The sequence below is a fragment of the Aplysia californica genome, unplaced genomic scaffold (assembly GCF_000002075.1).
Source record: "Aplysia californica isolate F4 #8 unplaced genomic scaffold, AplCal3.0 scaffold00058, whole genome shotgun sequence".
In the NCBI taxonomy this organism is placed as follows: domain Eukaryota; kingdom Metazoa; phylum Mollusca; class Gastropoda; order Aplysiida; family Aplysiidae; genus Aplysia; species Aplysia californica.
In genome coordinates, this window is record NW_004797328.1 from 1,465,425 (window position 1) to 1,479,892 (window position 14,468).

The 14,468-nt window shown below is 41.4% G+C and overlaps 1 protein-coding gene across 1 annotated transcript in view; it reads right to left on the bottom strand.

Moving 5' to 3' along the window:
- LOC101848806 (pre-mRNA-splicing factor CWC22 homolog) overlaps nucleotides 1–14,468 on the bottom strand; it is a 37,482-nt gene that overhangs the window by 3,384 nt on the left and 19,630 nt on the right. The window contains exons 9-19 of the mRNA XM_005093128.3: nucleotides 13,957–14,092; nucleotides 12,171–12,274; nucleotides 10,634–10,736; nucleotides 9,346–9,408; nucleotides 8,839–8,928; nucleotides 8,274–8,416; nucleotides 6,205–6,282; nucleotides 5,368–5,520; nucleotides 3,933–4,060; nucleotides 3,243–3,344; nucleotides 2,223–2,356 (exon numbers count right to left, since the gene is read on the bottom strand). Coding sequence (XP_005093185.1) covers nucleotides 2,223–2,356; nucleotides 3,243–3,344; nucleotides 3,933–4,060; nucleotides 5,368–5,520; nucleotides 6,205–6,282; nucleotides 8,274–8,416; nucleotides 8,839–8,928; nucleotides 9,346–9,408; nucleotides 10,634–10,736; nucleotides 12,171–12,274; nucleotides 13,957–14,092 — 1,234 coding nt within the window. The remainder of the gene's footprint in view (nucleotides 1–2,222; nucleotides 2,357–3,242; nucleotides 3,345–3,932; nucleotides 4,061–5,367; nucleotides 5,521–6,204; nucleotides 6,283–8,273; nucleotides 8,417–8,838; nucleotides 8,929–9,345; nucleotides 9,409–10,633; nucleotides 10,737–12,170; nucleotides 12,275–13,956; nucleotides 14,093–14,468) is intronic.

A 14,468-nucleotide genomic window follows, 5' to 3' on the forward strand; every position in this document is an offset into this window, starting at 1 on the left:
TCATTTGGAATATTTGCCCAACACTTTGTCCTGCCTCACCCACTTTACTGCACTAAACTGGGACTGTCCTCAGTTTTTTACAAACCAATAATTGCAAATGAGGAGTCCACTGAAAAAAATGGGCAGTCATAAACTGGAAATTGTGAGGGTATCAATTTTAAAAGCACGTGGACTCAATAACTTCATATTCGTTCGATTGGTGGTTTATTTTACATGTTTGTTGGATGGGAAATCTAACAACAATAATCAACCAAAAACTAAACAGCTAGAAATGCAGTTATAATGAGTCAACAAGAGTTCAAAATTGATACCCTCACGATTTTCAGTTTGTGACTATGCCCGTTTTTTGGATGGACTCCTCAAATGTAAACTCCCATACCATTATAACCCCCCCCCCCCCCCCCCCCCCCGCGCAATTCATTATCCAGCTCTGTATTTGCTGTGTTAATGTAAGATGAGCTACGTACGTTTCGGGCATGGAAAGTCAGCAGAGATACAGTTCTGTCACAATCGTACCCCTCCCCCTTGGGTACTGGATAACGAAAGGCTTGTCTAGTCATAGTTGTAAATCTACGTCATATTAAATGACGAGCTAGTCTGTGGAAAGAGGCGTTAATGCTGGGCGGTACCAGCGAAACCCAGTGCCGGACCGGACCTTTCCCAGCAGTGAATGTGGAGAACCACCGGTACCGGGAGTGACAACAGTAGGTGAGTCAAGAGACTGCGCGTTTTGCATCTCCCGTCTCACGCCACGATCAGTGCCGCCCACATCCCGGTACCTGCCCGTCCCTAACAGACGATGCTGTGCGCTAAGCCCTACATTGTGACGCAACTTGTTGCTCACATTGCTATAACTGACACTCAGATTAAACTAAAAGCAGTCTCTCTATAACGACCTTCGATATAACAACATCCTCTGTATTGTGACATGGTGCCCAGATCCCGATTTTCTCCTTATATATATATATATATCATAAGCATGGGTTATAGTTCAAAGACATAAAAAAACCTGAAGAGGTAGGGTGGGAATGTTTAAAAACCTGAAAGTCACCGTACAGAAAGATCAGAAGGCAAAGACAACAAAACACAAACTAAACATAGCTGGCACTCTGGAATTTCAAAAAAGGAGGAAATTCAAAGGCGTACGCGCACTCTCCGAAGGCTGGAGTAAAACCAGTGAGAACCAGAGGCAATATCTTGGAACATCTATGTTTTTGGAAGGGAAAAGTGTCATGTATTTGAAAAAAACAAACCGAGACACTAAGGCCTAAGCTGACTACCAAGCATTTGACCCAGTTTGGTGACTAAAAATCTAAAGTCTCATTTAAAGATTTCTTTCACTTGACACTTGTGCAAAGATGTAGTGTAGTACCATATTTGATTAAGGAGACAACACTTTGCCACTGCACGAGATTTCTTTTATGTACAATGTATATAGATCTAGTACCAAACGCAAAGTGCAGCAACTGGCTTGTTCAATTTTCTAATGAACAGATGAAGTCACACACCGTCTGCTTCTTTTTCAATCCAGCTTCATTTATTTTTGCATTCTGCATTAATTTCTCTCAAATTTCCGCCATTTTCAAAGACAACTTGGCGCACCATCGTCCCGAAGCTCAATCAACTGTCGACACTGTCACTCCACAATAAATAATCAGAAACTAAGCACAGAACGAAAGTAGGAAACTACAGGCAGACATGAGCAAGCCGCGTTTTCGTCTCACTCCCGGTTCGTTGTTTTCCGCGTGTAAAAAAAAAGTATTACAATTTGCGACCGAGAGCGGTCCAGCGGAAGGAGGAGGGTAGCAGCAAAAGCTTGATGAAGTGGAGGTTGCGGGGTTTCCGCAATTTAGCAGACTAAAAAACAACAGGTTTAAACATATTCATGGGCCTAGAGCGGATGGGGGCTTTTTCAGGACTACTGCCCTGCTTCAAGACCACCGTTTTGCATGTTGCATAGTCGCCGGTTTTTACAAACGTACGTGAAAGCCCCAGTCTAAAAAACCGGCAGACCTATGTCTGTCGAGGTTAAAAAAACCTGCGGGGCCGGCATATGCCGGTGAACTTTTACCCATGATCATAGATAATTTTGGGTTGCCTCTCTATAATGACATTTTTTTCTGGTCTCGATGATGTCGTTATAGAGAGGCTGAACTGTAAATCGGAGGTCAGGCCCGATGACTTCGTCAATATATACGAGTTTCCCTGTAACCAGTACATACCAGAGGAATCTGAGCTGGACGAAGATTCGTCACTAGAGGCTGACTTTGCGGCCGCCAGTTCTGCCTGCTCTGCCTCTTGCTTCTGCTGCATGATCTGTTTGGCCACGACCTTGAGGTGGTCACGCAGGTCATCGCTGTGGAAGGTAGAAACATTTTTTTAAAAAGCTTCACAAAGAGTTTTACAGCACTTACAACACAAATTGGACATATAAGTGTAGAAGTTGTTTTTTTTTGTTTTAGCAAGAGGTTTACAGCACTTTCAACATAATTAGGTCATTAGACCTGCTTCATAAAAGGAGGGACTTCCGAGTAACGAGCGACCACCCGAACAAACACAATATAAAAAAGAGCCCTAACCCAACCCCTACCCCTAGACCTAACCCCAAAAGAACCTGCAACGGCCCTCATGTAAAAAGGCCAGCACAAGCAAAAAAAAAAAGAAAGAAAAAAAGCACACTCCAAAACAAACAAGGAGCATTATAATAATAATATGGCCCACATTGCTGTAAAGAGTTTGATACTATAATACAATAGAATTGGAATATATTATATGAATCCTCCATATAGATCTAGTTATATTATAGATCTAGAGATCTAAATAAATCTAGATCTAGATCTAGTAGAACAAGTGAATAGGAAAGGCCTTGAACGAGAAATCCGCACATTGACTAATACAGGTGGGCCTAGCGATAGCATCGGCCGGCTCGCAGGTCGGGTCACGATTGTCGGATTTCAGACGATTGTTGGCAAACATGCAGGTCTAGGTCATATAAGTGCTGAAGATTAGAAGAGGTTACAAGAAAGTAGCAAATGCAAAAAAGGAGAGATGAGGATGACAGATGTTTGATAGAAAGAAGGAGCAAACCACACCAGAGTACCTGCCAATCACCCATGAAGATTAGAAGTGGTACCTGAGAGTAACATACAAAGAAAAGGAAGAGATGTAAGGATCATAGAAGGAGAAACCCAGCAATTCCATTATCATATCTCTTTAGCCAATAACTTTTCCCCAATACTTACGTCAAACCACCCAGTCCGATGGTGGTGAAGAAATTGATGGCAAATCTGGTATTTTTGGGGTTGTCCCTTGGCATGATGCCGGTGAAGTAGACAGACAAAGTGCTGTGGACAGGCCAGATGAAAACAGGTTAAAAAGTCTGAAAAATGACCAGGCATGTATAAAAAACATTCACACATTAGAACTGAAGGTGAAATTTGCTAACATTAACAGTCTAGCAAGCTTATACGGAAATCGGAGGACACATAAATCTTTTCGCTAAGAACTAAAAAGAATAAATCTATATATTATAAATAAACTTCGGGATCTGAAAATATGTGCACTGTGTGCATGCCAGACTGTAACATTTTAGAAAGAAAAAAACATTCTTTTATTATTTTAGAATTCTGATTGCCATCCATCTGATCCACGCAGCACAAAATTAAAATTAACTTGGCCCCAAAAATAAGAACACTGAAACATTTTTCATTAAAGCTACAGGAGAAAAATCCTTGAACTCACAAGACTGGCAAGACAAAACCACCTGAAAACTCTTATCAAAGCAATGACTTGTTTCAGATCCACGCTCTTTGTAATCTTAAAATATTCTGCAGGAGTTTGAACAGAAAAGATTAATAATTAAAAATTTATTGAATATAGAGATCTATTTTTAAAAAGTTCTTCTTACTAACCAAAAGCATGTAGATACTTACGCATCCTTGAGCCTTTCATTAAGCTTGAGCAGACCCATGTACTCTGATAGTTCCTGAAAGAGAATCTTGAGAAAGATGCGACTAGCAGACGTTGTGTCGTCCTCCGTCAACTTGACAACACTCAGCACCTAGGAGTAGAGACAAACAGTCACTGGTGTTAGGTGTAGAAAAAATAATGAAAAGACGTTGTATGGAAACATTCTCTTCGTGTTTTTTGTGTGCAAAAGTTCCCACCCGACCAGCTGTGGGCATGAAAGAGAACGGGACACAGTACTGAAAAGGGTGCCTGCCCTATGACAGAAATGTGGCACACAAGTATTTTTTCGCTTGCAACTGCATAAGGCCATATCAACGCACAAGACACAAATATTTTCAGTTGGTAGGGAATTTTGAATTTTGCCCGGGTGGCGTCCGAAGCCAACTCTTTGATTTTGGACCACCAAGGGATCTTTAAAATGCGCTACTTGCACACAGGACCCCCGGGATTTTTCGCCCTTGTCTGAGAAGACTAGGTGTAGATCTTTCCAACCAGAAGATCAGGGGTGTGCCTGGCAGGCAGCAGTAAGGAGCCAAATAGTAGCAGTAGAATTTTAAGAAAGGCTGCAGAAAGAGTCAGGAGCCCAGAGGAGGGGGCAAAGGAGGTGAGGGGGTGGGGCAGAAAGTGGAGACGAAAGCAGACCACAGAACATTGTTAGAGAGCAGGAAAGGATGTGAAAGGAGAACATTTTAGACAAAAAATTTTTCCGTCACTATCCACATTCGAACAAGAGACCTACTGAATGAGAGGCGAACACCTTAACCTCTAGGTCATGAGAGCACTCGGCACACAAGTGACACTCAATTACCAAAGAGTTGGGTTATATATAGTGTGGGGAGTGGAATAACTATCTCCTTTTTTGTTTTTTAAAAATTTTACAGCACTTGCGACACAATAAAGTCACATAAGTGCCAAAGATGAGGTCTTACAGGAGAATAACAAACATAAAAAAGGAGGAGAGATGAGGACGATAGATGAAGCGCAAACAACACCAGGGCACCCGCCAATCACCCACAACCATATCTCCCTAAGTGGAGATGGGAGAAAGACTACCCACCATTCGTCCCAGTAAAAGACAAGCACATAGACACAACACATTTTGTACTGAGAAAAGCAAACTGAATAGCCAGACACAATTTTAACAGGAAGGAAAACAGACAAGTAGAGATCATAACCCATGGGTCGAACATAACATTTTATCTTATTTATATCTGAAAAAAAAAGCCACAAAAAAAAAAGGAGGAATACTAGAGCCCCTGCTGATCACCAGCACAAGACAGGGGGGAACAATTCATATGCCACAACCCTGACGAACACGAACAGCACATCAATTCACACAGAATTTAAATGACAATTCCACTGTTATTCTAATTGAACAAACTTGTAGTCTGAACTTACCCCCCAGGAGATGGCATCAGTGTGCAGAAGGTGGGCAAAGAACTTGGACACGTTCCTCACTTTGTTGGTCTCCAGTCTGTGAATTGTCTCATATTGTTCCATGAAGATCTGCTGGAACGGCTCTATGTACTTCTTGTCAATCTGGCAGAACCTCTGTTAAGAAAAACAATACAAGGTGAACTAGACACAAATACAATATAATTGTGACTTTTTACTTTCTGTTTTGTTTAGTTCGAGTAAAGAGAAGCATAGCAACATAATATCAGTCATTTAGTGCTGGGGACAAAGAAAGACAGATAGCCAGAAAAAACATGGAGAAAGAAAAGAAGTAGGACTTACTAGAGGTGCCCTCCAGCCTTTTCTATCAAGCTAGTAACACTGAAAAGAACGTATCGGTTCTTATACCCGTACAGAGAATGACGAGAAAAAAAAAAGACATGAATTAAGTTGAAGAGCACGAGCAAAGTGGCTGCAGGTATATATGTAATTTAAATCAGCAACCAAATCACAACAATGACAATCACTTAGGGTACTGTTAAAGGAGCAGCTGAAATTAAAACAACTCTAGTCTACTCTATACACGTCGCAGAATACCGAAGGCAAAACTCTTAACCCCCCCAACAACAAAGAAATCAAAACAACCCAAATTTTAAAGGTAGCTATCACAATAACTATCAGTATAAAACTTATGTCTACTATAAACAGTTCTTCCAAGTTATGAAGTTCATTGCAATATTGTAAGCAATGCTCAATGTAGGCTTCACATGCTTCAAGCACATTCTGTTCCCATCGAGTGTCCTTTTACTGTGGGAAACCGTTCAGACTTGAGAGCATTACCTGAGCTAGCAACCCGAAGAACTTTTCATATGTCCTGAGTTGAGCACAGCAATCCAGGATCATGTTGCACAATTCCACCTGAAAAAATGTTTTAAAAACATAATTAATAAATAATCACACAATATTTCAACACAATTTTTGTGTATCACTCTCTGTTACAAGAAAATTACATCCATTCAAACAAGCTTTTAGAATTCAAATCACAATTCTATGAAAGGATTCTCTGGAATGCTTCCACACTACCATAAATTCTCAGATTGACTACACATAGCTGCCACTCAGAAATTTTTTAAAAGGAGGAAATTCACGCGAAAGCGTACGCGCGCTCTCCGAAACCAGTGAAATCCAGAGGCAATATATACTGGAAAATCTAGCCTACGGTTTTGGAAGGGAAAACTGTCATATTGTTAACCATAGGCAACTGAATTAAAATGTATTTGAAAAAACAACAACAACAAAAAACAACAACATAAAGGCAGTAAGTTGACTAACAAGAATTCGAGTCAATTTGACACAGTTTGGACTTGGTGACTAAAAATCTAGTGTTTTTTGCCAGCTGGTGTCTCATAAAAAGATTTCTTTCACTTTAAACTTGTACATACATAGACGTAGAGCAGTATCGGATCAAGGATGCAGGCACTCCTGTACAATTGCGGTCCCGTTTGCACTTAGTGCCCCTGTAGTGTGTTTCTTATTTAGAGATCTAAACTGAATTAAAATTATAGCCTAGGCTATCTAATCTAGATCTAGATATATCTAAATATGTGTAGATCTAGATTATATCTAGAGATAGATTTTCTAGATCTAAATCTAGATTCACTTCCGCAGCAGCCACAATAGCCGTCATGTAAACAAACGGGACCGCAATTGTACAGGACTGTAACAGGAGAGCCGCGGGCCGCGATTTCTTTCGCAAAGAACAGCTAGTTCAATTTTCTAATGAACTTTTCAAGTCGCACACCGGCTGCTTCTTTCTCATTCCAGCTCCTTTTATTTTTGCATTCTGAATCAATTTCTCTCGAATTTCCGCCAATTTCAATGACAACTCGGCGCGCTAACGTCCCGATGCCCGATCGACACTGTGTTGCTCCATAACAATAAACAATGTGAAACTAGCGCTGGGCCTAGAAGAACGGAAGTAGAAAGCTACGGGCGGACATGCGCAGACCGCGTTTTCGTCTCTCTCCCGGTTCGGTGTTTTCCGCGTGGAAAAAAAGTATGAAATTTGCGACCAAGAGCGGTCCAGCGGAGGAAGGAGGAAAGTTGCGGGGAAAGCTAGATGTAGCGGAGTTTCCGCTATTTAGCGGGAAAGTGGCAGCCATGACTACAACAGCAGGGAACTAGTCTAAACTGTCCAAAACAACCACCCACCATCACGGAGAAAAGTGGTTGTCTAAAGACAAATGGAAATCTAGGGACAGTGTCATTAAAATATGAAAAATAGCAAGGTGGGAACGGGGTCTACAAGTCGCTAGCATAGAATTACAAATATTTATTTAACATTTTTGGCTGTTTTTAGTTGCTAAGACCATGAGGTCAGAAACCAAATGTGCTCTATCAAAATCATAAGATAATTTGGAGTCGTTGTCAAGATAATAAAAAAAATGCACTTTAAAAAGTTTGACATGAGAAACTCAAAATTTTTAACGGCAAATTTCTCAAAACTAGATACTGAGCAGACAGAACGTTGTAATTCTGAGGTAGCGAATTGGTTGTTAGAGCAGGTTCAACTGTATATGCACAAACACACTTCTTTTTCAGTGAGAAAGTACTGTTACTTCTTTTCTTCCCATTGTTCAAATAATCACATGTCCAAGAGAAAACAAGATACTACGAGAAACAAAACAAAATTCAAGGAGACTTGGTCAAGACACAGGAGTTTTCAAGGAGGTTCCTCAAATTCCAGAAGTTTTCAAAGAGGTTTCTCAAATTCAAGGAGTTTTCAAGGAGACTTTTCTTTGAATGCAAATTCAAGGAGTTTTCAACTCAAGGAGGCCGCAGGAACTCTGCTTCTAGCCTACCGACACAAACAGGGACACACTCACGAAGGAAAGTCTGGGATCACATACCTCTTGTCCTGGCTTCAACTCCATCTTGAGCATCTTATGAGCACATTCATTGTGGTCCAAACTTGACTGCACGGTCAGGTAGATCATTCGCCTCAGAGCCACCAGGTTTGTCTCTGTCTGGTCAATGATCCGTTGTTGCTCCTCTGAAGGTGACCAAAGAAAAACAACCATTAGAAAAATGTCACAGGCGAGTCTGTTCAAAGCAATTTTGCGAAGCATAGGTTTAACAGGGAAAAATAAAACCCTCCAAAAAAACCCATAAGGCACGAAAATTTCAAACAATTTGGAGGGGGGGGGGGAGACACGCAAATCAGGACCTAACAGCTAAACAACTTTTCTGTCCAGGAAAGGGACTTTTTGCAGACCAAAATAATCCCTGAAAATATTCAAATCAGTTTTGAAAACAATAAAACCAACAATATAGAACTACTCAAGGCAAAGAAATAAGAACTCTGAAACCTAACGATCTCATGCCTGTCTTCAAAATTACACAATTTGGGTTTAATAAGGATTTAATATCATACAAACAAATTTACTTAAGGAAAAAAGAAGTCAAAATACTCACTCTCTTCTTCCTCCTCATCCTCGCTGTCCGACGATCCGGAACCTGAGCTTTCGCCAGACTCTTCGTCAGAGCTGCCTTCCGCCAGAATTTCTGTCGATATACACAGTCAACAATGTTAAAATCCTACAGGATTCACCACAATAAATTGTTATCACAAAAAAGAGAGCGCATTGGAAGATGCATTGTGCCCAATTGTCGGAACAGGGTCAAATTTTTATTTTGACCAGAAAAAGTTTACAGTTCCAGGCTCTGAAATTGCCTTTTCCTATTCAAACAAATTTCTCATTTACATCTTCCTAGATCCTATCCTCATCAATCTTCTTTTCATCTAACCAGATACACAAAACCCTGCACAATAAGCTTGTTGTAAAAAATCAGTGACAAGATACTTGAGACTTGAATCAGGGATTACTAAGCAATAGGAACACAAGGTACAGCCTTCCACACGAACAAAAAAATAATGAATAAATTTAAATAATCATAGCATATTGAAGCTAGGGAAGTTACCTTTCTTTAATGCCTTGTACTTCTCTTCATTTTCTGCAAAGTTTGGATCTTCCTTGAAAATATCTGAAATACGAGAAAGGAGAGATTGTCAGACTCCAAAGATACAAGAAATGTAATTACAAGAAAAAGGAGCAAGGGGGACAAAAAGTAGAAAAAGGGAGAAAAAAATATTATAATTGGCCTGAAATCACATAGGCTTGATCGCTGACAAGCAAAACAGTGGCACAAAGTTTGAGTCAGGCAGAGGGAGGGAGGTTTTAAGTTTTAGTAAGTGTTTTACCGTACTTGGAACACGATAAGGTCATATAAGTGCCGAAGATTAGAGGTGTAGCAAGAGAATAACAAGCGCAAAAAAGGAGGGGAGATAAAGACACACCAGAGCATCCGCCAACCACCCACAGAGGGAGGGAGGGAGGGAGGGAGAGAGATAGAGAGAAAAAGAGAGGGAGAGAGAGAGAGAGAGAGAGAGAAAGAAAGAGAGGGAGGGAGGGGGGAGAGAGAGAAAGAGAAAGAGAGAGAGAGAGAGAGAAAGAGAGAGAGAGAGGGGGAGAGAGAGAGAGAGAGAGAGAGAGAGAGAGAGAGAGAGAGAGAGAGAGAGGGGGAGAGAGAGAAAGAGAGAGAGAGAGAGAGAGAGAGAGAGAGAAGCATATCGACCAAATAACAATCAATAAGTGCATGGACAAAGCAAGATAGACAGACAAAAAAAAAGGGAAAGCAAATAAGTAAGACCTATCAATGATACCTGCCAACCAGCCCCCCACCCCACCCAAGACACACAAACAGACAAAAAAAGTGAAACTGAAGCACAGAAGGGATGAGGCATGTTACATTTTATTGCCTGTTTATCGTGTATGTGTGTATATCTGTAATCATTTTTAAAATTTTGAAACAATTTTACTGCACTTGCAACACAATAAGGTAATATAAGTATTAAGTGCAGAAGACTAGAGGCTTTACAAGAGAGTAACGGACACAGAAAAGGAGGGGAGATAAGGATGATAGAAGCTCGACGGGAAAGAGCTAGCAAACCACACAAGAGCACCCTCCAACCACTCCCACAATAGTCATACAAGAATAGAAGATTAGAGGTGTTAAAAGAGAGTAACAGACACAGAAAAGGAGGGGAGATAAGGGCAATAGAAGCTCGACGGGAAAGATGTAGCAAACCACACCAGAGCACCCGCCAACCCCCCACAGGGGAGATAAGGGCGATAGAAGCTCGACGGGAAAGAGGTAGCAAACCGCACCAGAGCGCACACACACACACCCCCCGCTGCGTGGTACTCACTGAGCATCTCGTCCCCGGCCGTGGCGTCCTCCAGCAGCAGCAGGTGAGTGAACTGCTCGTCCTCCTGCACCAGGTCCAGCTCCTCCATCACAGACACGTGGTCCTGAACGACGCAAACACACACACACAGAGAGAGGGGTCAGCTTATGTTACTTGTACAGGTAAATCCTGCTAACAGGAACATGTGCACAATATACAGCTGAGCCTGTGTAAAACGGACACCCATTGTCATGGAGAAAAGTGGCTGCATAACACAGGTCTTAGGCAGGACTGATCAAAATGAAGAGAGTAAACCATTCCCTTCTGAAGCTCAAACCGGGGCTGATTCAGGTTTAGGACTGCCGTAGGGCGAATTCAAATTGTTTCCTTTGGGGGGGGGGGGGGGGGGGGGGTGTAAGAAGGGTTTTGTTCTGTTATTGCTTTGTTGGTTTGTTGGGTTTTTGGGTTGGTTTTTTTTAGCTTTTTGGTTGCTGATTTTGGGAAAGGATTTAATAAAGAAAGTAAGACGATGAAGACCGAGTGTCATGGTAAAATAAACACAGGGTCTCCACCACTTGGAGAACGAGTGACGCTCCTGTCGCAAGTTAACGTTTATGTCTGTTGTTACTTTGTTACAAATTAGGTAAACAAAATAGTGACCAGTCACTTCACGTACAATTTGTATGAGTTGTGGGCGGGGCTTATAGTTTATGACGGACACACACTTCCCTCACCAGCAGTTGAAAATGTATTGTTACCCATAGGTCAACTTGGGTAAACATTCATTGGAGGGACTAACAATAATGACAGGTGAATGGATTATAATGGCCCGTCCACAGCGTCAGAGACCGATTTCGAATTCATGACAGAGCATTAGGCTATTATAGAGACCACGTCTGGCCGCCTGAGGCAGGTAAATTTGATAAAACAAGGTGGCCGCGGCGGACAGGTGACCGTTTTACACAAATTATATAGAAAAATCACAAGGGGGGAAATGGAAAGTGGCTGTTTGTACAGGTGGCCGTCATAGCAGGTTCGACAGTAGTTCTAATAATGATCCTGTCTCTTCATATTCCCCCGCCCCATCCCTCTTTCTATACTTTCTAGTCTTCCACGAAAAGTTTTTTAAAAACATGCCCCCCCCCCACAAAAAAAAACCCACCAACAAAACAGCCCAAACACCAACAGCTCTATATCATCTCCCCCCCCCCCGGTGAAAATAGAAAAAAAAAAAGTTGAATTTACTAGTGGCACACGGGTAAACAGAATGCACACTACCTCTTGCCCACTCAAATAAAAAAAAAAAAGACCTTTATTTCATTACAGAATAATCAGAAAAAGTATAGTACTGCATTCATCAGCCGTAGTTTTAGTTAGAGTTTTACAGTGCTTGCAACACAATAAGGTCATTTAAGTGCCAAAGATTAGACAAGACAGTAACAAACACAAAAGAAGAAGAGAGGCGAGATCAGGACGATTGAAAGCAAAGAAGGAGCAAACCACTACAGAGCACCCGCCGACCACCCGCAACTGCAGTCCAGACAAGAAAAAACTTTACCTTGAACCCGTCCTTGCGGATGGCAAACATGACCTCCACCATGTACTGGACGCGAACATCCAACTGACCCTCATGAAGGATATTGCGAAGACGTTCAAAAATAGCTGAAACAGAGCAAAAATCATATTAGTGCAAGTTAACTAAAACATTATTTCTTACAATTCAATGCACAAATGAGACACTGCATGTCATGAGTTTGCTTAAGTAAAGAGAAGCACATTGACACAGTAAGTCATTTAGTGCAGGCAAAAAACAAAACAAACAAAAACAAGACAAATAATAGGACAGAAATAACAGAGGGAAAGAACAAATAGTAAGATATTGCAGCCACCTGACCAAATAACTGATACAGGATACAACTTTCATTATATAGTAATTCAATCACCAACAAAACACATCATCTCACCACACAATAAGCCTATGTATCCTTATGCGCGACGCGACCTTCGTGCGACAGTCGCAAGGTGTGTATCCTTATGTGCGACAATGCTGCGGCCTAATTTTCAGTCGCGTGCGACAGAAGAGGCAAAAGTGTCTCCTTACCCTCGATGCAATGTTACATCGCGCGGGACTGGTAAATCTCGTGCGTGACTGGCAGTTCACAACAGATAGACAGTAGCAAGTCATTTTTTTAACATAGCCTTGAGCCTTGCCTAAACTCACGTGTAAGGAGACAGTTTCTTTATAATATTACTTGATGATTGATTTTAGAGCGACAAGGACCAGATGCGACGTCACGTCGCGCATAAGGAGACAAGCTCTAAGAAGACACAAAGAAATCCAACACCACAGTGAACCAACAAACAATATATATTGTGAAAAGGTTTTTTAGTTTTACGGCACTTGCAACACAAGTAGGTCATAAAAGTGCAGAAGATTAGAAGTGAAACAAGAGAATAACATACTGTATCATACGCAAAAGAAAAGGAGAGAAGAAAAGGATGATAAGATATTTGATGGGAAAGAAGGAGCAAACCATACCACAGCACCTTCCAACCACTCACTAAAAATACTCTCCTAGAGAGAAACAAGATGACATCTAATTTTTATAAGAGTTTTACAGTATTTGCAATTAGGTTACCGGAATCGTAATCGTGAGAGGGCGGTTTTGGGGGTTAGAGCTGCGGGCCCGATGTTCTGTCCTTAGGAAAGGCACTTTACACCAATATTCCTCACTTCACTCAGGTGGGAATGGGTACCCACCAATAGACAGTGAAAGATCTTGTCTGTGTGTTAGTGTTTTAGCGCCTATAAATGGTCGCTTGCACTGTATGCTTCCCAGGAAGTTGAGGTTGTTTCAGAATGCTCTCAGGTCTGCTGGGGTAATAGCCCATGAAGCGCATAGAGCTTGCTGTTGAGCGGAGATTTGCGCTATACAAATGCTATCTATTGTTATAATTATTAAATAGGTCAAACATATACATACAAAGAAAAGAAGGTTGAGATATAAAAGACAATAGATGTTTGATAAGGGGAAAAAAAGGAGCAACTACACAAGGGCGTCCGCCAACCACCCATTCACCCACAAGATGACAGCCAGCTTCTGACTCCTACAATCCCCACATACGGTTTCACAAATTATACTTTCAGTCACACAGTCATGAAAGAATCTTGACTCACAACACTACGCGGGCAGTATTGCATACAGACGTGAGTAATTTTTGGCGGCCTTTGAGACACGTCTGTATGTAATACTGCCCGCGACTAGGTCCTTGGTGAAAATATTTTGTTTTCTGAGATCACTCTTACAATTCAATTAGTAATTCCCCAAAATATTTCTACTCACAGTTAACACCCCTTGGGGTGACCTCTGTCAACTTCTGGCCACATTCCTTCAGAAACCCGATGGACACTTCCACAGAGTCATCGGTCGGTGTCTCCAGCAATAAGGTCAGGACCTCGAGGGCGATCACTTCATGGGCCTATAGAAACACACACAAACAGACATAGTTTTTAACCTTACAGACAGTCACACTCACAAACTGCGGTCATGCTTGCTAAGTAAGACAGTGCACATTTGTTTGTATGTGAGAATAAAAAGAAGCATTTTTGTTTAAGTTTAAAATGTTTTTCGGTACTTGCAACCCAATTAAGTCACAAGAGTGCAGAAGATGTTACAAGAGAATAATAAAAACACACCAAAAAAGAAGGAGAGATAATGACAACAAATTTTTATAGGAAAGAAGGAGCAAACCACACCAGAGCACCCGCCAAGAAGCATATATTTATACAATAACGTCATTAATGTGGAGAACGAGTATGGCAGACAGAAAGAACAGTGAGACAAAAAGAAGTAGG